The sequence below is a fragment of the Wolffia australiana genome, chromosome 5, assembly GCF_029677425.1.
Source record: "Wolffia australiana isolate 7733 chromosome 5, ASM2967742v1".
Classification (NCBI taxonomy): domain Eukaryota; kingdom Viridiplantae; phylum Streptophyta; class Magnoliopsida; order Alismatales; family Araceae; genus Wolffia; species Wolffia australiana.
This window is the reverse complement of record NC_135839.1, coordinates 20,441,925-20,464,594: the sequence shown is the minus strand read 5'-3', so window position 1 is coordinate 20,464,594 and position 22,670 is coordinate 20,441,925. Positions and strand designations below refer to the sequence as shown.

The following is a 22,670-nucleotide window of genomic DNA, read 5'->3' as shown; positions in this document are numbered from 1 at the left end:
CCACGCGATACTTATTCTTGGAAATAACTTATCAATTGCAGAAGCTCAAGATAACAATATCCTACAAGTCTAAGAGCCAACAGTGTCAAAAATTATCTTATCATGTGTTAATCAACAATGCAATGGGCCCACGGCCCAAAACAAAGTGCCTATTTAAAGCCCAGCCCGTCAGTCTGTCCGAGTTACCTTCTTCCTTCAAGCTTCGCCGTTTATCGCCACTGTCGGATCTCCATCGATCTCTCATCAATCTCAAGCCCTAGCGTGATCGTGATGGAGCAGCCATGGCGATGTCCTCCACGGCCAGCCAGCGGCCTTCCAGCGGCTCCTTCTCCGCAGTTTCCCTTCCATGGCGGTGGCGGCCCCCCTAACTTCTTCTCTCCTCGCCCCCCCGAACCACCTCCACTCTTCCGCCCAGTACCCGGCAACATCCTCCCCGTCGACCCGTTTCTTCCTCGCCTTCAGCCATCGATGGGGTCTATAAATCCTGGATCTTGGCACGGGCCCTCTGCTCCCGCAAGGGAGCAACATTGGGAACAGATTCCATCCAAGAGAATGAAATTTGGGGACGATTTTCTGGTGAATTCGGGCATTCATCATCTATCCCAGTCTTACCCAGCAAGGATTGTGGCGGAGGATGAGCGCCGGTTGAATCTGATCCGAAATCACGGGAGGACGCAGTTGAATCTTTCGTTTGGGGTTGAACAAATGAATTCCTTTGTTCCCGAGCGTCCTTCTTGGAGTGGAGACGGCCAAGATCTGCGTATTCCTGTTACAAACTACGCGCTTGGTGGAAGTTCTCACGGAATGAACCAGAATTCTAATCCTCGGTACTCCGACCGGGTTTTGGACTCTGAATTTGACAGGGTGAGTTCATCCTACGCCCATTCTTCGGTTCAGTCGGTGGATAATTCTCGTCAGTGCGAGGTTCACTCTCCATCCAACGCGGCCCATGGTTCTTGGGGAAGGATCGATCATCGCCAGGAAGCGGACTATCCTCAAAGAAATATCAGATATAATCGTGAAAATGAAAAGCTTGATGTCCACGGATTTCCGGGGAATGGATGTGATCCACAATTCTACTCTAGGGAGAATACCCAGCATTTTGAACGCAGGCCTGCACATTACAGTGGGAATTTCAACCCGCTAGAAATCGGTGATCATCATTTGCAAAACCCATCTGCTCCAGTCCAGTATCAAGTCAACATTAATCAATCATCCCAAAATTTGCCTCCTCAGCCGCACCAACAACGCCTTCAATCCCATCCTTCTATTCCATTTCAATCTCCAATGTCGTTGCACATTCATTCTTCCTCTGCTCATTCGGCTGGCGTTTCAAGGGCCCAGACATCAAGGGGTCTCTCCGACGGCATTGCTGGATCAAATCCGTATCACGCCAACGGACGATCTGAGATCTCTATGGTTGGTTTTTCGTCTGAGGTATTAAATATCTGTGATTTCCTTGATTAATATATCAAAGATATTAAATCTTATTTGCTATAACTTTGTTCTGAATCAACTTTCCCCGTGCCAGGATGATGACGACGACGTCGTCATCTTCATTTCACTCGTCCTTGAATAAGATGACCATGGTGAAATTTTCATCGTTATCATTTATCTCCTTCACCTGTCTCGGCTTGCTTCTCGTCCTTGTTGAAGATAGCAATGTCGAATCGTCATCATCTTGATGATGACTGCGACTAGGATGACGATGACAAAGTCGACATCATCATCGTCGTACAAGTTTTTGACAATGATAGTCCAAAAAAAAAAACAAGTTTTTGACGATGACTCAGACGATTTCGTAGTGCATTACTTCTGCATCTGTTGCTCCTGCTTGAACACAGTTTCAAGTTGGCCAAATATAGTTTTCCTGCAATATTATTTACTTTGATTTAATTTGCGGAACGGTCTTGAATGCTGTGCTGCATTGTTTAGCTTAGATTATACCACAAAGAATTTCCGATAATTCAAATCTCACATCTCCTCTTGCAGAAAGGAGTTCTCCCTCCTCAAGTATTATCTCAAAAGCATCCTTTGGGGAGCGAAGCTCTGCCGAGGGATTCTTTAAAAGACAAGAGATTAGTCATTGATGCAACGCATATATTTTGCAAGCCGCACCGTACATCTCGTCCTGAACATATTGTACTCATCCTCCGTGGCCTTCCGGGTAACCATCATTTAATGTTTGTTTCAATCAAACGTCGCGTTAGTCATTGGCCATGGACCTCCGAAAGGATCTCAATAGAAAAATTATTATTATTTGTTTCTTAGGCAGTGGAAAGAGTTATTTGGCAAAAGCACTTAGGGACTTGGAAGTTGAAAACGGTGGCAGCGCACCGCGGATCCATTGTATTGATGATTACTTCATGGCCGAAGTAGAAACTGTGAGTCTGCCAATAAAGGATTTCTGCTTCAGGGTGACCTATAGTTTGAATGTTTTTTTACTAACAATTAAGTTCCGTTTTACTGAAGGCTGGAGAAAACGATGTGTCAATGCCTGGGTCAGTCAAAGGGAAGAAACAAGCCATGACAAAGTTAGAGTACTGCTATGAGCCTGAAATGGAGGAGGTGATGGAATTTATATTTATCGCCTTCCATTGACAAGTTAACAGATAAAAAATCTGGTCTTTGGGCATGAATGAAGTAGAACAATGGGGAATCATGTTAGGCGCATAGAATAATTTTATTTAAGAATTAAATATACTATCCTTGACGACTTTACAATTCTGAATTTTCACAGAACTATTAATCGGGTGAAATTTCGTTGGAATGACTTTTTTCAGCAGTAATGTTAAATCTCTGCTAGTTAACTGGGTACACTATCTGAATTGATGATTTGGCTTGTCAGGCATATAGGTCCAGCATGTTGAAGGCATTCAAGAAAACTGTTGACGACAAGACTTTCTCATTTGCGATCGGTAAATACAGTAGAGTTCTTTTATTTCACTGTTTAAAATGAGTAATTTAACCTACCCCCTATTTTTATTCTATTTATGGAATTTTCCTGGGTCCGTTTTATGATCGTACTTATTAAACTTTAATTTGTGTTAAGGCCTTGATTCAAATGTTGTTTGTATTGAGGAACTTGAATTATGCAGAGAAAACTTCTTGTAATGTATCCATGCCTTTTGATTTTGCAATGGTAGCGAGTGAATGACTGTCGTTGTTTGGTTCTTGATGAATCAATGGAGTGTGCTGCCTTCGATATCACTAATTGATGTGCAGCATTATTCGGCAACTGACTCTTTGTTGCTGGTATTGACCCGTTTAGTGGATGACCGCAATCTGCGGGTAGCTGATTTTGCTCAGTTTTGGGCAATTGGAAAGGTATACCTCGTATCTCTTCTGTGTGTATCTTCAGTAATTTTGTTGGAAAAAAATCGCTGTCAATTTTTCGTTTTGATTTATGGGTTTGAAGGTATTTTTCTGGGGTAAAATATTTTTGAAGAGTAAGCTGCCTTTTCCGCTTGAAGTTGTGAGAAAAGTTTGTAGCACAAAAAGTTAAAATTAAAAGTTTAGGAAATGAAAAAATTGATAGAGGTCAGTGGAGCCAAGGAGCTGAAAATGGGCATTCTTCGGTGTAATGTGAACATGGAGAAAAGAGAAGATTTTCTTATTCCACTCTCACTTCTCTAAACTTTAGTAGTCAACACAGAAACGGAAGCCTTCCCATCTAATCATCTCTTATCTAATTTTCCGTTCCTGATGAGAAGATTATAGGTTAAAAAAGAAGATAATAATGCGCATTTTCCTCTTTTCGTATTCATTTTGCTTGATCAGTTGAGTGCAACTGGATAGTTTTTCAGATCAGGATTCTGGATTCCCCCGAGTTTCGGGTAATTATGAAGATGAAAAAATGACGAGTGTCTGAAAAGTGCTACGGGCTTGATATGAATCGTCCAATTTATCTTACTGCTCATACTTCGTAAAATTGGATATCCAGTCATTAGATCCTGAAGAAGAAAAATTCTGGATTCATATGTATGAAAAATGTTTGCGTATTTAGACCAGAAATGTGGCGCTACCTTTGTCTTGTTCCTAATTTTTACTCTTTTGAAGAATTGTCTCGTTCCTAATATTTCTTCTTCCGCCAATGATAGAATTAATTTCGATGTCATCATTTCCTTCCGTTGCTTCTTGCTGTATATGAATGAAAAACTATTCAATTCGAGGGCATTAGTGATCATCCTTTTTTATTTTTCCTCATAATTTTGAGACGTGACGTGAAACTGTTCTGATTAAATATCATCAGTAGACTTTTGACTTAAAGTTGCTGCACTTACACCGTGATTGATTTGCTTATGTTGTCTGCTCCTTTTCACAATTCTTCTTTACTTTGCTTTCTTTCGAAGGCATGGCAGGAGAAGCTTCCCCATCTTTTATGAATAGTTGCTGGGACTTTACGGGAACATTACTTAATATTATAGCCCTATCTGTGCCCTTTGAGACCTATTTTCTTGTTATAAAGCTGTATTTTCGCTTTTAAGTTTTGAAGCTTGTTTCCTTTTTTAAAATCTTCTCATTCGATTTTAATTCTTTATTCAGAGGTCGGGCTATGAAGTCTACCTTGTAGAAGCTCCGTACAAAGATCCGGCGGTATGTTATCCTCTGGGTGTCCATCTTTTTCTTGACTTTTGCTTCATTTGATAGCTTCATGTTACTGATTCTTATATTGGAAGGCAGGGCTGTGCAGCGAGAAATATACATGGCTTCACTTTAGAAGATGTTAAAAGGATGTCAGAGAGGTGGGAAGAAGCGCCACCTTTCTACTTGCAACTGGACATTGAGGTGTGGATACCTTACTCTCAGTGCAATGTCAATTTCTTGAGAAAGGGAATTTTTCCTTATGACCAATGATATCGCAGACATTGTTTCGTGGAGATGATCTTGATGGGAGCAATATCGAAGAGGTAAATTAATTGTTCAGTAATGGTGATTCTTTATTTCGTTTCAGCATAATCTGGCATGCTCAATTTGCGCTTGCGCTTTTTTTCTAAAGATAACTGGATCCACAAATTCCTCTACTTGTCTAATTAGTTTTGGACTTTCTCAATTTATTCAAAAAATCTAATAATGGGTGTCTCTGAGAAGTTTCCTTTTCATTATTTTCTAATCTGTATTGTGTATATGATACAGTCTTCTCAGAATGATATAATTCGAATTAAGTGAAGGGACACACTTCGATATATTTAATACAGTTCAGAGCACAAGTACACAAACCCTGGTTACAAAGCTATCTTACAAGACGATCCTCGCCTCCCAATCTCTTAAGGTTGACTTAAGAGCCTTAGGAAATTCTCCCCACTTCTTCTAGAGAGACTTTTTCCTAAGCATACATACATATCTACACATATTTATACTATCCTAATTTAAACAGTTATGCTTCAGTTGTCTTCTCTGAACATATCCAAAGGTGGTGTCTGTTGGGCGCCACCTCTGGATTCTTCATGAAGGGATGCCTCTGTTGGTTGTGCTTCTTCAGATGCTTCAGTTGGGTTGTTATGCTGATTTGATGCCCCAAAAGATTCTAACGATGGATGGCCATCATAACTGTCATTTTTCAATATCGATTTATTTCTTCTCTTGTATACTTTAGGAAGATTCATATCAGTATACCTGTTTTTCTGAAGGTTGACATGGATATGGAGGACACTCACGAAGCAAGAGTCAAGCCGGAGAGGTGCGATGATGATCAAAAGGTGCCTCTGGATGAACATAGAGGTATTCCATCTTTTTATTTCCTGAATATTAAATTTTGTATTATGTTTATTACGTTGATGATTCCTGTGATGAACAGACTCTGAAGAAGAATCATCAGTAGGAACTAAGGAAAGATGGGTCGATGAACTTGATGCCGTGGCGGAACCGAGGGAACTTGGGAAGAGCAAGTGGTCTACGGATCTTGAAGAAGATGTCCATGAGAAGAAAGCCATCCAAGGTGGCCCGCGACTTGATTCTTTCTCTGGGCTGATCCAAGCTTATAGCAAGCATGCAAAGTCTGTTATGTGGGCTGATCAGGTTACTCATCTCTCTCTATCTCTAGCTTTAACTGCCTATATGTGTATATATATTCTAATCTATTTCTCTCTCTTTCAGATTTCTATTGCTTTGTCTAGAATTTAATGCGTGTCCTTTCTTTCAGGCTGAGAAGAAAGGGTTTTCAATTGGAGCGTCTAGGAACAAGTCTGCTTGCACGTTGGTCATTGGCCCCGGCGCAGGCTATAACCTGGTCTGCTCTCTCTCACTCTCTTTCTCTCCCTAGAAAGTGTTCATTCTATTGAGGAAAATTTTCTGCTGCAGGAATCCAATCCACACAAGCCAGAGGATTCGGCTGATGAGATGGAACGAAGCGGAGTCAACATGAAGAGGAATAAATCTCTCTTTCTTGACCACACTCGTGCCGAGCACGAATCCTTCCGGGCCGTCTTTGACCGGCGGCGCCGCCAGCGCATTGGTGGCCTAGATGGACCTGTAGATGATTAGATTGTGGGTTGTACTTGGGTATAGAATTGATCCATATGGTATTGGTTCATTTGTTCATATGGGCTCAGTTGCCTAATAAAAGTAGCTCTCTAGGCAATGCTTATCACTCATAGATATAGTGCCCTTTTTTGGGGTCTTCCAGAACCATCTACAGAACCATCCAGTCCTGCCCAGAATTTCCCTATTAACATGATAGATGTTCTGATTCATGGAAGTTCTAAAATTCAAGAAAAAATTATAAAACCTGTCCCATGGACAGGATAGTTTTCTTGTCCGGAGACGAGAAAACTGTCCCGTTCTTTCAGCGGATGAATTTTTTGTCTCATCTGATGTCCGAGGCGCTGGACTTTAAGGGCGGAGTGGAGAAGCGACCAAGCAAAAGGTGCAACTCAAAGAGCAAGAGCAAAGTAATAATTCTTACAGTATTAATGCCATAACAGAATTGTATATCACCTTTATATTTTATTAGCCACATTATTTATTCTTAATTTTCATAGTTCCTATTTTTCAATAAACCTGTTTAAAACTATTGCTACAACGATCGGGCTTGGGGTTTGTTTGTTTTAGTGTGCGACTGGAGGTAATTTAGTATAGTCCCAAGGTAGATCCTAATTTAAGTTGGACCGAAAAACATATATTCAAAAGAAATTATAAACTATTACTTAAGTAATAGTGCAGGGACGAAAAAATTGACCCGTCTGCGAGATTGGACGAAAACCAGGACGGAAATTTGTCCCGGACGATCGGATGGGACGGTTTTCCTATCTTTGGTCAGAAAAACTATCCCTTATGGAGGTCTTGGACGATCGGACGGAACGGTTTTCCTATCTTTGGTCAGAAAAACTATCCCTTCTGGAGGTCTCAGACGATGGACAGTAAGGGATGGACTAAAGCCTATCGGATTTGCTCCCGACGGTTGAGATCTTGCCACATGGCATCATTTAGTCAATTCCTTGACATTTTGCATTAAAGTCCTTGCTTTTTTCGGGCGTGAAAACTGACGCCCTCCAAAAGTAATTGTACATATGTCCCCCTGCTTTCTCTCCCCTCCATATTTCCCTAAAAAACTTAGAAAAGTATATTAAAATTTAAAAACTTGATTTTTTTTTCATCAGAGACGAGGGACGAGACAGTTTTTCTCCGGACGGTACTAAAGTAGCAAAGTTGGGATGCGGACTATTTCTTTCTTCAATGGACGAATCCCTGGACGGGACTGTTTGGACGAAGTTGAAATATCCGCACGTCAACGGGACGATCTTCTTCCCCTCCCATCCATCGTCCGCAGACAGGAAGTATAATTACTTATGTATAAATTATAGTCCCGTTAAAAGACCGTATATGAATATTATAAATTTATAATTCAAGTCGGCCCAGTAAACTTGCCACGTTTTGGCGGCAAATCTCTACAGCAAACAAAGGGAAATACCGACACTACCCTCCACACACCAGTTGCTTGCACGAGCGAAGGGGTATTTAGAGAAATTCTCCGTTTATAGAGGAAATAAGGTTTTCGCGCGAGCAGACTGGTTGGCGATCGCAGACGGAGAGGTAGCTTGTCGAGGAGATTCAGCGTGTTAATCTTCGTCGCTGCAGATGTCGGACGGCCATCTCTTCAATAACATTCTCCTCGGAGGGCGCGGTGGAACGGTAGGTGCATCTTTTTCTGTTTTGATGCGGTGAGAATCGGTATCCGGTCGCTAGTGCTCGTTATAGTATGTTAGGGTTCTGAATTTTTTGAAGCCGGACGCTCAATTTGTTTTCTGAATGGAGTGGAATGGACACGGGAGACGAAACTAGGGTAGATTATTGTTCCTATCCCGTGATCTCTGCTCGTTTCTTCTTTGTGGAGATAGTGAAATCTGGGTTTAGTACTTTCCTCATATTTCTGAATGGTTTGAAATTTTCTTTGTTTGTTTTGATTATTTTCTGGATGCTCATAATCATGGGTTTGATACAGAATCCAGGTCAGCTTAGGGTACATTCGGGAGGTATTGCATGGAAAAAGCAAGGTGGGGGTAAGGTGGTTGAGTTGGGAAAATCTGATATTGCCGGAGTGACCTGGATGAAGGTTCCGAGAGCCTACCAGCTTGGTGTACGGATTAAAGATGGTTTGCTCTATAAGTTCATTGGCTTTCGCGAGCAGGTATGCCTTCGTACGATCCCCCATTATGTGCTTTAGTTCTCTCATATAATTCTGCCGATTAATGATCGATTGAGACTTAAAGAATCTATTAGTGCAGGGTTGCTGAACTTTTTGATCCAAGGAAACAAATTTCGTTTGATTTCTTTAAAAGATAAAAATCAGATTTCGTAGGTCCGCTTTGTAGGGAGTCCTCCTTAAGGTATCATATACGCCTAACTAGATTCTATCCTATTGTGCAGGATGTCACTAACTTGTCTAGTTTTATTATAAAGTCAATCGGGATAGCCCCTGAAGAGAAACAGCTCTCAGCCAGCGGCCATAATTGGGGAGGCATTGATATAAATGGTCAGTGTTCATTCCATCGACTTTAAAGCTTTTGAATCGACAGTAATATTTTTTTCTTCTGATAATATTTCCAAGTGTTGTGGAATAAACATGTATTGTGCTCCAGTTAAAAGACCCAATTTCTAAACTTTCAAACGCGTGGAAATTCGAAAAATTCGTATTAATTGCTTATAATAAGTGAAACGATTTGTAAACACAGGCCAAATTTATGTTTTTAATCTTTGTATCGAGTTATTGAACCTTAGTTACACGGCCTTCATCCATGGGGAAGTTATTTCATGGAATACCTGATCATATAAACTTTTTAATAAATTAATCATTTTGTCATTTCTTTCTTGTTATTTTTCTGGGCAGTAAAACGACAAGCTGCGTATCAGCTGTAGATGAATGCTAAACTTTGTAAATGCTCAACTAGCTCCTGTCGTCATCATTTTCTCTCGTGGAAGCTTATGTCATTATTTTATTCTTTAGTTGGTCACTCTTGATGGCAATTTTACATTCATCTGAATTCGGCCAATTGAACCATGAACTTTTTTTCAGGGAATATGCTTACTTTTCTGGTGGGCTCCAAGCAAGCATTTGAAGTATCTTTGGCCGATGTAGCGCAAGCTCAACTTCAAGGGAAGACTGACGTGTTTTTGGAGTTCCATGTGGACGACACAACTGGGGCTAATGAGGTTTTCATACTTTTGGAATAAAATTAAAACTTATTCTTGAATCATTCAATGGTGAAATAGTGACAAAGAGTTTGCGGTTTATTCATCTGAAAACGAAATAATTTGATGGCGTACTTAATTTCGAAAACTGACGGTTCTATTTTAATTTTGGTTTCTGTTATTTTCACGTTTCAAAACTTTTATGCAGATGCGAAATTACGGTCTTTATTAATTGCCGTCCATTTTTTACAGAAAGATTCTCTGATGGATTTAAGCTTTTACGTCCCAAATTCAAACACCCAATTTGTTGGTGACGAAGCACATCCTCCGGCTCAAGTAAGTCTTCTTTTCTCGATTTATTTGCTTGGCTTGACCATTTCTTTGTATTAAGATATTTATTTCTTTGAAAGGTTCTACTCGACAAAATATCCTCAATGGCGGATGTTGGCTCATCTAGCGAAGAATCTGTCACCACGTTTGAGGGGATCGCCATTCTGACTCCAAGGCATGAAACCAACACAAATGATAAAAAATTAAATTTCTATTGCTGATTATTTTTTTTCATATGTCTATGCAGAGGGCGATATAGCATTGAACTTCATCTTTCGTTCATGCGGCTTCAAGGTCAGGCCAACGACTTCAAAATACAGTACAGCAGTGTCGTCCGCATCTTTCTCCTTCCCAAGGTAACTATTGTTTCATGTGTGACCAAACGATTTCTCTAACTTTTTATGTTATCTGATCTCCTTTTTTTCCAGTCTAATCAACCGCATACATTTGTCGTGATCACTCTTGACCCCCCAATTCGCAAAGGACAAACAATGTACCCGCATATAGTTTTGCAGGTATGCTCGTGGAATTAATTATCTTTTGAGGAAAAGAGGTCGTAATTTCTCTTTTTTAATTCATTTTCTTTTTAAAAGTTCGAGACCGACCATGTGATCGACTGCAACTTGGCAATGAGCGAAGAACTCCTGGGCTCCAAGTACAAGGACAGATTAGAAATATCTTACAAGGTACTCGATACATTGATCCTTTTCTGACATTTTCTCTTACAAATTCTATTTAAATCTTGACCATGCATCAATGTTATATATCTTAGGGTTTGATTCACGAGGTTTTTACACTCGTCTTACGTGGGCTTTCGGGCGCTAAAGTTACTCGGCCCGGGAAATTCAGAAGCTGTCTGGATGGTTATGCGGTGAAATCATCATTGAAGGCAGAGGACGGCCTTCTTTATCCCCTCGAGAAGGGCTTCTTCTTTCTTCCCAAGCCCCCAACACTCATTCTTCATGACGAGGTAGACATTAGACATTGTCCGAAAGATTTTACAGACCTGCCGTCATTTTTTAAAATATTTTTTCTTGGCAGATTGATTTTGTGGAATTTGAGAGGCACGGAGCTGGATCAAGCAACGCTCATTATTTTGATCTCCTGGTAAGGCTGAAAAGCGAGCAGGAGCATTTGTTCAGGAACATTCAGAGGAACGAATACAGCAACCTTTTCAACTTCATTAGGTAGTGTCGCCCCTCCACTTCCATCTCCTTTCAGAATTTATTTCTTTTTATTTTTTTGGAAAAAAAATAAAAACTTCATGTCCTAAACCAGCAAGCAACAAGACCCTTTATTTGTGAATGACTCCCTCAATAGTAGCTGTCCTTTACGTGAAAACAATGCAAATTCTCTATTTAATTTATATTATTGATTCTGGGCATTTGTCAATTCAGCGGCAAAGGACTGAAGATCATGAATCTTGGTGGCGGTCAGAGTGGCAATGGCGTGGCACATGCCATTGACGAGGACGACGATGACGCCGTTGACCCCCATCTAGAAAGAATCAAAAGATCAGCAGGCGATGACGAGAGCGACGAAGAGGTCATTTTCTCTCTTGATCTATTCTTCTTTCTCTCTCTTCTTATTTCTCTCTCTTCTTCCAGGACGAGGATTTTGTGGCTGGAGAGGACGATGGCGGGTCTCCCACCGACGATTCTGGCGACGAAGGAAGTGATGCGAGTGACAGTGGAGGAGACGAGAGCGAGGTACTCTATCACATGACTTGCCTAACTCACCTGACTTGGCAAACTCACAAATCTCTTCGTGTGAGTCGCAGAAGCCAGCAAAGAGAGAGGAAAAGAAAGAGGCTGCTACGGTCAAAGCGCCGCCGGCCAAGAGAAAAGCCAAGGACGGGGACGATGACGGGAAGAAGAGGAAGGCGAAGAAGAAGAAGGACCCGAACGCGCCCAAGAGGGCGTTGTCCGGCTTCATGTTCTTCTCCAACTCCGAGCGAGATGTATGTATATACATACACACAACCTTGACCTGTGACTTTTACGCCTGACGGAGTCCTCCATTTGCAGAAGGTGAAGAAGAACAATCCCGGGATGTCCTTCACCGATGTGGGCCGGACCCTCGGGGAGATGTGGAAGAAAATGTCAGGTAAGAATTTCTTTCATTTTTCTGTGTCACGTAATAACAGTTTATTGAATTATTTTTATTTTAAAAATGGGTTTGTCCAGCGGAAGAGAAGGAGCCCTACGAGTCCATGGCAAGCGCAGACAAGAAGCGGTACAAGGTGGCCATGGAAGACTACAAGAGCGGCGGCACCGCCGCCGCCATCGACATCGACTCCGCCGAAGACTCTGCTGAAGACTAGCCTAACTGACAGGAACAGAAAGAGAAAGAGAACTTGTCCACTTAACCGGAACAGAAAATTTTGAAGTCAATAGCAGTCTCGGTCAACAAGGCGACCCAGCACGGCAGGTCAACGCACCAGCGTAGCGGGTGAGCCGTGGCACGGACGTTCCAGGCGCGGGGCGGCCCATCACCGTGCGTTGGGCCTTGGTCAGTCTGGGCCGAGCCGGGCCGGACTCGACGAAGAAGGCGCCGTTCCTCATCTGGTCACCGTCCGACCGCCAGGCCCATGTTTTCCACTCCCTCCGCGTCGCGTACTCCCTCTTCGTCACCTGCGTTGACTTTGACTTCAGTAATAGAAGAACAGAGAGAGTGAGAGGGCCTCCGTAAGACGAAACACGGGTGACGTTGTTGGACGGTCGGATCGGGGTCTGAACGGACTTCTGTTCAGTCATTCGTCCATAACATTTTAGTTCGTCAGTTTCGTCATCCGTCTGTACTTCATTATCATAACAACACCGTTGTCAGTCTCATTCTGTCATTCCTCTGATAGAAAACAGAACTGATGACGGACAAATGGATGACGAAGTAGACTCTGAGAGATAGAGAGAGAAAGAAAGAGAAATATTTCCATCGCCGATACGTCATCAGTCTTCTTCGGTCATCCGTTACAGATGACGGACAAATGGATGACGAAGAAGACTGATAGGGAGGAGGGAGTAAAAGAGAGAGAGTTCCATCACCGATACGTCATCAGTCATCTTCAATCATCCGTCACCGATGACGGATGACTGAAATATCTTCGTTCAGTTATCCGTCCGTCTAGACGATGACGGATGACGGTTTCATCGTCCAGCAATCCTTGAGAGAGAGAGAGAGAGAGGGGGGGGGGTGGTGGGACCTGTTTGGCGCGGGGGTTGCGGGGGGCGGTGTAGCGGTTGCCGTGGCTGATGATGGTGGGGCGTTGACTGCCGCCGACGGCGTACATAAGCCAGTGCGCGTAGTCGTTGTTGACGATGTGGAAGAAGCCCCACCGGCAGCGCGGCATACGCTGCCGCAGCCCCCTTCCGAAGTGATTGAACGCCAGCGTGATCTGCATCCGACGGTCCTCCTCGCTCCGATCGTGCGCCCCGAACAGCATCACCTCGTCGTGATCCGTGAAGCGGGAGTTGGACACGGTCACGGCGGTGGACGCGTTGATGGCGTCGATCAGACCGTCCGCGCAGCGCGCCATGGACACGTGGTCGATCCAGATGTGCGACGACCCGAAGATGGAGATGCCGTCGCCGTCGCTGCGCGTGCGGAGCCCGTAGTGGCCCGGGGAGTCCCGGATGACGCCGCCGCGGCGGGGACGGATGTCGTGGACGTGGATGCCGTGGATGATGACGTGGTGGACGAACTGGAGGGTGATGCCGGCGCCGTAGGCGACGTGGACGTCGGCGCCGCGGCCGTCCAGGGTCTTGTTGCTGTTGAGGAGGAGCTCCTGGCGGAGCCGGATGGTCATGTTGGAGGCGAAGACGATCCAGAGCGGCTCGTCTTGGAGCGCCGCGTGGCGGAGCGTACCGGGTTTGGGGTTGACCAGGTTGTCGTCGGATGGGTCGTTGACCACGTAGAACCGGCCGCGCCGCCCGCCGCCGGCGCCGCGGCCAAAGCCCAGGCCGCAGGCCGCGAGGCGCTTGCGGTGGTGCGCCCAGTTCGGACCGCACCGCCAGCACCGGTCTATGGGGTTCGTCGCCCTGCAGCCGCCCCGCGTGCCGTTCCCTTTCAGCGTCCTGAACAAACAACCCCCATCTAATTACACTCTCTCTCTCTCTCCCTCTCTCTCTATATACATCTGAACATCTGTTTATCTATCTTTTTATCAGATTATCTATCCACGTATACGGGTAAATTTCTAGGTTTATAGATTCGTCTATCTTGCTACCTTTGCTTCCTTCTGTGTTGAATTTCTTTCTACCCATCTCTGTATCTATGAAGCTTAATGCAACAAAAAACCCAAAATTATGAACGTTTCTCTCGTATATTCATTTATGTTGAGAGAGAAAGAGGGAGACGAACAAACAACCCCCATCTTGGAACACCCTCTCTCTCTCTCTCTCTCTACTACTCTTTCTCTATGTATCTATCTCTCACTTGTTTATCTTCTGTATCTTTCGATGTCATTCTCTACCTATCTAGGCCAATATGTCTACGTGAACATACAGTTACCTATCTTTTATCAAATTATCTATTCACACATATGGGTAAATTTATTGGTTTATAGATTCGTCTATCTTGCTAGCTTTGTTTCCTTCTGTCTTGAATTTCTGAATGCAACAAAAAACCGAAAATAGTTGAGAGAAAGAGATAGAGAGACGATCATAGTTTTCGGTTTTTTGTTGCATTAAGCTTGATGGATACAGAGATATATATATACACACGAAACTTGGGTAAAATACGAAAGTTTTCGACAATCTGGATGAACGTGTGTGAGAGAGAAAGAACGTACCGGTGAACGAGGGCGTTGAGCTCGTTGTTGACAGATTCAGGATCAGGATGATAGGCGGCGAGAGCGGTGGCCCGCGCCTTCTCCGCTCGGCGCTGCCAAGCTTCGTCGAACTCGGCGATGTGCGCAGAGCATAGCGCGGTGGCAGCGAGGAAACAAGCAAAGAACAAAGAAGAGGAAGAGTTCGACGCCATTCTCACTCCCCTCGCCTGCTCTCTGAAAACGAGAGATTTCCACTGAGTGAAACCAGCCTGACGTGGGTTTTATGGCGAGAGAGAGAGAGAGAGAGAGAGAGAGAGAGAGAGAGAGAGAGAGAGAGAGAGAGAGAGTAAAGGTTGATGAGCAGCGGCCGTGGCCTCTTGGGGCAGCGGTTACTTGGAAGTGAGTGTCCTTATGAGCTCATTAATTTATTCTAAGTTGTTCTAAGTTGTGCCAGTATCGTCTATCTTTCTATCTGCAGTCAAGTAGAGGCTGGCAATCAAGTGTGTATGTATTATTCTTCTCACGGGATTCGGCCCCCTTGCATTACCGTTGACGACCGTGGGTCACGTGTCTCTGCCATGGTAGACTCACGTGAGACTGAGTTTTAATATGAGAGAGAGTGAGAGTGATAGTGAGTGAATATTACATTTAGTCCTCACGAGGTACTGGGCGTTGCAGATTATTCCCTTTTCTGATATTCATTTTAGATGTAAGCGCAGTCCTGCTCTGTTGGATTTCTGAGGTCAAGGGGTAAACAATGATCGAGAAATGTATCCAACTTAATCTCAGAACTCCTCTATAGTCTTCGTTTTGACTCCACCACAATTAGCTTTTTTTTTTCCGGAGAATCAAATTGTACTGTTAAATTGGAATTGGCAGTTTAAGGTCATGAAACTCTGTGCAATTAGAGTTTTTTATTGATATATATGAATTAACTTCAGTAGAGTTAGATTTGAACGATCATACGTAAAATTTATAAGCTCAAAATTTCTTTGGAAAATTACAATTTTGTACATCTGTGCGTTGAGGTAGTTCCACTGAGACTGTCGAGAAGAAGAACGACGAACGTCACGGAGGAGATCGACCGTCAAGATTTATTGATAGGAAATTAAAGGGTATATTCTTAATTTGTAAAATTCAAATGTTTTTCCCTTTATTTCAGACTTAAAAGACAACGTATAAATTTTCTGTGCTGGGTTTCTCGGGAACCTTAGGAATAAAAAAAACCCTCATATTCCTTTCAAGAATGGGAAGAAGCTTCTTCCTTTCTGCTGTTGATCTAGCATCTTCTTGATCTTTTGTGGATATTTATCTCAGAAGAGATCAAACGTATTTCATCTGCAGAGTCAACGTAAGTGATTCTTCAATCTTTGCTTTCTGAAGACCTACAGAAATGAGATGTTTAAAATATCATCTACATTTCTTGACATGGTATTAGAGCCTTTCATTTTCAAATTTCGTTGTGTTCACTTACTTTCCATGTGTTCTTGATTTACACAGTTTATGTTGGGTTGTCTGATTGATTTTCTCGCTTCTACTTAAAGTTTTGTTGTGTGAAAGATTAGTGTTCCTTGGAATCCAAAAAAGATTCCAAGTCCATCCAGAAAGGCAGCTCAAGTAGGTCAGACTCTAACAACTGGTGAAGTTATGATATATGATCATAAATGCATTAATACAATAACTAAGGTTCCCGAAAGAAAACTATTTGCTGGCCATAATATGTTTTAATGGACCACAGAGAATTAGACTTTGAAAAGACTTTCCTCTTAGTGGATATGTGGAAGTACGCTATGATGATCCAAAGAAACGTGTTGTTTCTAAACCAATAGATGACCCAAGAATTTTGCTATTTCGATTCTGCTAGTCCTTGGGAGCAGCGTAGCAACGATAATTCAGAATCAACATACGTCCATCCAGGGACAAATCAATAGGAAACGTTATTTGCTAAGAATAAGAATGCCTGTCCATAAAATTCAAGAGTTTCACAGGTTAATAACATAAAAGAAGCTTATCCAAGGCGCAAGTTTATGAGCGTTGGATATCATTGATAAAATTAAAGAAAGAACATCCTTTGAATTGACTTCGCTCATTCTGCTCGCAAAAGCTCCTACTGCGTTGGTAAGTTGAGGTCATTCCATAGAGGCCATTAGTAATTTTCTTCAAAACATAAAACTTAAATAGCAGATTATAGGTCTTTTAATTTTCAGCGATAAAAAGTCAAATAGATAAAAATTTTGGAATACAAGGTTTGATTTTCTAATCATTTTATAAACTTATCATTCTATGTAATAACTTTAGTGGCTTAATAACAATTATTCACCAATAATATTAATTAACTATATCAACATATAGATTAATTAACAAATCCATCATTTTATGGATTATGGTACTGTCAAGTTCACCATTCTTAATTGTTAAGTTCATTCGATAATTGTCAAGTCCACAATGATGATTAAGAAGTCAAGATAGGATCATTTACCCTCTGTGTAAAGGGAGACAACTGAAGGAAGACGATGTGATGAAGTCATTGGCTAAGGTAATGAAATATCAAATATGATTTATTCAATGATTTTTGAATGCATTAGCACTAAGTCAAAGGAGTCCTTCTCCTGTTGGTTCCTCTCCATTCCCTATATGATTGGGGTGATTTAGCGATGACAGTGGAACATGAATGGGGTTCATCAAGGTGAAGGAGATTCATCATGCCAGGGATCGCAATGATACATCTAGAGGTTGATAACTATCGAGCCCCTTAACATATCTCACTCGAGGATCCAAGAAATCACAAAGGTGATCCATGCCAAGTGGTTTACGCAATAGTTTTTGTAGATGCTGTCTTATTTTTTTCATAATTCTTCTACTATAGGAATCCCTTGAGTTTCATTTAGATCAAGGAAATAAAACCCTACACAATCCCAAGAGTCCATCCAAGGGTTGCATGGTCTACGGATCTTCCACATATTGTGTAATAGTGAAGATGATTGAATTGACTAAGAGGTGAGATTTTCTCAAAGAGTGGTTCTCCCTTCAATTTATTATTGACCTCATCTTCGTGACTCATAATTAACTTACTCGAGAACGTCAAGTTTAAACCTTTAAAAGGAAAAATATTGAGGCCCATTACTTGTTATGACCAATGAGAATGTTTGCATGTCCTTGAGAAGGATGATAGAATAACACACGTTAAGGTAGCCCTAACACCACGGATATATGTGACAATAAATATTTTTACCAAGGCTTGAAAGGTTACTGAATGAAGAACTACATACATTACCTCATAAAGATAACGTTGAGCATGTTAAAGCATAGGGATGCTTCAATTGATTAAAAGTAGAAGAGAGTCGAGAAAAAAGATAAGATGAAGTTAAGGATAACAAATATAATAAAGGTTACAATGATCATTATGTGGATACTGAACCCCAAATTTCACTTGGATCATATCTGTGGAAGATTATTATGTTCCTAATATAATAAAGAACATCAGAACTGTTATGAACATATTTGCATATTTCCCAACTATTGAGAAAAATAGTTATTCCATTTTTTTAAAATAAAATTATTTACTATAAAATCAATAGAATGGATTATCATACTTGATGTTTTTTACAACTATCTCAACTTGATATAGTTCCTAGGAAGAGTAATAGATATGTGAAGAAGGTTCATATTCACTAAGTCATTGAATGTATTCGCGGAATTTATTATAAAAATCAGACGAGAGTCTAAATGGATAAATATTGGTTTCAGCAAACTTAAAATGGCATGGAAATGAGATTGTCTTTATGGCCAAACAATATCCACGAGTTTTTTATCCAAGGGATTTTGTGAAAAGTTACAAACTAAGTATGCATTGAGGGGCATCCATTTTAGTTGCCCATGACTTTGGGTGGCCCATTGTCTTTCGCCCTTGTCTCTCCCTTTAGTGAGATTAGATGGTGATAAATTCAACTATATCTTCAAGAAGGATTGAAGAAGTTGATTAGGAAATCCATTGCTCAAAAGATCATGTGGATACATGTCGAACATGATTCTCCTTAAAAGATCAAAGCCTAAGAGGGGGAAGAGAAAGGGTTGATAGATTTGATATTCTTGATCTTTCTGATATCTTGGAGGAATCAAATCCTAGGTTAGCATCACCAATCTGATTCTTACTTCAAGATACCTATACCCTCAAGAGGTGCTTTGGGTCAGGGTGAATTACCCATCTCATTTCATGCTCTCTTCCAACCTCCTAAGCATTATCCTCTTATGTGTGTGACCCTCTAGACCCATGTATCATTCTAATTAATAAATTTAGTGCCCAATAACGCAATGTCGACCTTATCAATTAATTATATCAACTTATAGATTGTTTAACTAATGATTGATTCAACCCAATCGTTAGGTTAAGTTTCTAACCTATGGGTTTCCAAGCTACACCTCGTGCTTTAGAGGACTAATAAGCCAAAAATAGGGGTAAATTTTATGCAATTTTAAACCCTTGTCGTTGTCAATTTTAGCTTATACAATAAAATTTATAAAAACTCTACTTAAGATGTGTAGTGATAAGTACGAGTGTCGTCCAAGGGAAGCTAGTAAGGAATCCAATTGATGTTCTTATTGAATAATTTGAACCTAATTGGGGTTAATTTAATCTTCAATAGAGATTGAATCACCCTAATTAGATGAGAAATTTGGAAAGGGGGGTAGAAGAGATGAGAGGAGTAGATGAAATAAGGGGCTCTAAGTTGAATTAATTGATCCAATTGAAAGGATCAAAGAATTCAATTAGAGAGATTAAGAAGAAAATTTAGAAGTGTTTTGGTTGGTTCTTTTGGTGTGACAATTCAGTAATAACTACTCTATTAGACAATGAAATGGAAAATTTAATATCCTAGAATGTTAACCCTTTTTATAAGTTTTTTTTATAGTTTTCTTTTAGATGCACTTGGAATAGCTAAGAAATCTCTCAATTTCTCCTCTAAATCTTAGTCAGGGCTTGTACATTCCGCTCAAGCCAAGTGATTTAGAAGTTCAGACAGGGATCAAGAAGAAAGATTAAGAAATTCAACAAACAACATCCAAAATACACCAAAAGTTCAAATACAAAGAAGGAAAAAATACCAAATAGGTTGATCCAAGCTGGAGTTCTTCTCTGTCTTGCATCTGTGAAAGAGCACCATCAAGAATGACCCTCTCCTCTCGAAATTCAGCTTTTATACCTAGGTAAAATGGCAAAAATTACCATTTTAACCCTAATTAGTATTTAAATGTTATATATCAATGTAGGCTTTATCTCAATGATCCAGCCATATAGATAGAAAGAGGGGATCGAGATGAGAAAATCCATAAAAAAATCATCTCAATCGGACTTCTGGATCGAAAGTTATGAATAAATGAATTTAAACCAATATTAGCCATTGGATTAAATCATTTACTTAAATTTTTCTTTTTTTCTAACAGCTCGCTGAGGTGTCATTTTCTTACTGGCGGCGACGTTTCAACTTCTTCAGGCGGGTTCACTCTTGTTGCACCACGTACCCCCTGGCGAAAATAAAAATGGAAAGAAAAAAAGGTGAGAAAATAAACGGTGTACATTGAACATGCACGTGGCGCATGCGTTTCTCGCAGAACGGGCGAGTCCGCAAGCGCCACGTCACTGCCCGTGCGTGCACGTTGTACGCGCTGTGCGGGCGGTGAACTTACCTCCCGGCGCTAACCCTCCTCGAGCGCCGTTAGATTCTCATCCGACGGCCACGATGAGGCCACGTCGACAAGCGGATAATTCCTCTGGACGTTTTGCGGAAAAACCCATTTTAAACCGCGCAATTACACGTGGACGCCACCCAAAAATATTTGTGTAGATGTCCTTTGTGCATTCTATCTCCTCTGTTTTTTTCCTAAAATATTAAAACAAATATTAAAGCATTTGCAATAAAACCCTGGAAAATTTTAAATAATATCTTTACGCCTGCAACCACGACTGAGAGCTGTTTTGAGGGTGTAATTGCAACGAAAATTTACCACCAAAACCTTCAAAGTTTGGAAATTATCTTCATACTCATTTTTTTCTTATAAATATTTATTTTTTTCTTAGAAAACATGCATTTCTTCTTCGAATAAATCTCAGAAAAATCCTAAAAATTCCTAGAAAATTCACTGATTCCTCGCCGTACTAATAAATCTCAAAATTAATTATTAAACTTGTCATTTTCATTAAAAAATAATTATTTTAAGCTCAAATAAGTCCCTTAAAATTCATAGAATTAACATAAAATTAGGGAAAAACCAGAAATCACTTGGAAACGGTATTTTCATGTAAATAGATGATAACAACCCCATTTTGAGCTCTTTAAATGCATAAAATTGTGCTAATAGCATGAAATAAATACCGAATTTAGAGTGTTATCAAGGACACTGAATAGTATTTGAACTCTTTCATGGAACCTTTACCATGATCAGTTACCATATATCTATAATCCATCATCTGCGAGAGACTCTTGAACGACTTAGTGTGTGCCTGATTGTCAACCCTAATCCATCATTCAATTATTATTGATGCGTAATGGGGATCATTGGAGAATGCCTTCTTCAATATCCTCACTACCCTGGCCAAGTATTTAGATGCATCATCTTCCTTGAGTCAATCTCCTCTTATACCTAGGGCAGATGGTCTCATCCTGACCACTCAATCACCCCTGTGGGCTTCTTTCTACATTCGAGCGATGACTTGTCTGAAACCTGTGACTAGATACTCATAAGTCGTCGTCAAAACATAGCTGTCCATCCAAGAGATGTCCTTGGTGTAGCAGGTCACTAGATCACTTATACAACCACGTCATGAATCAACTTGAATGACATTTACGTATAATACCATTTAGGGATTCTGTGGATCAATTCAGTGAATTATTTCTCCAACGATCACCCATTATTTGTCCTTAGTGTCACCACACTAATAGCCACAAGATCAGCTATACTTAGCTTATAATTAGGATCAGTTAGTGTCATTCTATCCGGATAATTTGATGTCCATCTCGACTATGCATCAATCCTTTTATTATGATCTCGTCATAATTCACTTGGTCATTGCATGTATTCATGGACTTCATTATAAACATCACATCGTAATAATGATGAACTAATATATTTTATTCGATGAGCTTAAATAAAAATACCGTAGAAGGGATCGACTAGCCAGTGGGGAGGGTGGATCAGAATTCCACCGTGATGTCCGGTCGGTCGTTGTTCGATTACCCTTGATATTGGTGCTTGTGGTGAGAACAAATCTGAGTTGACCCCACGTAAATTAAGGGTATGTGCAGACAAGGCGGTAGCGGTTACACAAGGTTGTCCAACGGTTCAGCACGGTCGAACCAGTTGTAGGGCGTTCACTGGGGGTCCCTGTGTGATACCTTGTTTCGGTCACTTACCGACGAGTGCCAGGAATTGCATCCCACAGTAGACAGGCCGCCAATGCAACCAAATCCCACAGACGGCTATTTGCCGACGCCGTCGTATTCTCGTTCGGCTACGAAGGGGGAAAAAAAAGCGCTGGCGGGGAGGGGGGAGGAGTCCTAGACTCCTCTTCCTTCTTCACAGCGCTATTTTGTGAGCCCCTTCACGTCTTCCGTCGTTCTCCTTCTTTCGTCCTACTTCTCTATTTCTCTCTCGTACTCCTTTCTTTCTCTCAAGTGGGGAGACCAAGAAACACACAAAAAAAAACACTTCCGGATATGATTCCTGGTCTGAAAAATTAGGACCCCCCCTCTTCCCTTATAAAGGGGGAAGAGGTCAATGGGCCCCTTTAAGTGGGTCAACAGGAGAAAGGGGTCCATTAGGTGGCCTTTATATAATGGGCCCCCCATTACAAAGACAAAGGGGAGATTGAAACTATAAAAGAAAAGGGAAAGGGGAATGGACTAGGGGCCCCTCCCATGACGACAAAGATGTACATAAGTGACGCATC

The 22,670-nt window shown here is 41.3% G+C and overlaps 3 protein-coding genes across 4 annotated transcripts; 2 read left to right on the top strand and 1 right to left on the bottom strand.

Moving 5' to 3' along the window:
• The first annotated feature begins 102 nt into the window (after positions 1-102).
• Positions 103-6,540, top strand: LOC144703792 (P-loop containing nucleoside triphosphate hydrolases superfamily protein). Of its 2 annotated transcripts, none has more exons than XM_078576062.1 (13): positions 103-1,419; positions 1,993-2,167; positions 2,272-2,384; positions 2,473-2,568; positions 2,849-2,918; positions 3,272-3,327; positions 4,546-4,596; positions 4,684-4,788; positions 4,866-4,910; positions 5,631-5,721; positions 5,798-6,018; positions 6,143-6,229; positions 6,301-6,540. In XM_078576062.1, the coding sequence occupies exons 1-13, from the start codon at positions 118-120 to the stop codon at positions 6,481-6,483; spliced, it is 2,595 nt and encodes an 864-aa protein (XP_078432188.1). In that variant the 5' UTR covers positions 103-117; the 3' UTR covers positions 6,484-6,540. The 2 variants fall into 2 exon arrangements, with proteins under 2 accessions (XP_078432188.1, XP_078432187.1); XM_078576061.1 differs by having other exon boundaries at positions 103-1,437.
• Positions 6,541-7,995: 1,455 nt separating this feature from the next.
• Positions 7,996-12,350, top strand: LOC144703790 (FACT complex subunit SSRP1-like). Its single transcript, XM_078576059.1, has 16 exons — positions 7,996-8,130; positions 8,441-8,626; positions 8,866-8,971; positions 9,512-9,648; positions 9,880-9,963; positions 10,038-10,132; positions 10,205-10,313; positions 10,386-10,472; positions 10,551-10,643; positions 10,730-10,927; positions 10,999-11,144; positions 11,355-11,502; positions 11,565-11,666; positions 11,738-11,917; positions 11,985-12,063; positions 12,144-12,350. Exons 1-16 carry the CDS (start codon positions 8,077-8,079, stop codon positions 12,278-12,280), a joined length of 1,941 nt encoding a protein of 646 aa, XP_078432185.1. The 5' UTR covers positions 7,996-8,076; the 3' UTR covers positions 12,281-12,350.
• On the bottom strand, positions 12,298-14,964 carry LOC144703791 (pectate lyase-like). Its single transcript, XM_078576060.1, has 3 exons — positions 14,747-14,964; positions 13,160-14,030; positions 12,298-12,590 (listed from the first exon to the last, which is right to left on the bottom strand). Exons 1-3 carry the CDS (start codon positions 14,935-14,937, stop codon positions 12,363-12,365), a joined length of 1,290 nt encoding a protein of 429 aa, XP_078432186.1. The 5' UTR covers positions 14,938-14,964; the 3' UTR covers positions 12,298-12,362.
• Between the last annotated feature and the right edge of the window lie 7,706 nt (positions 14,965-22,670).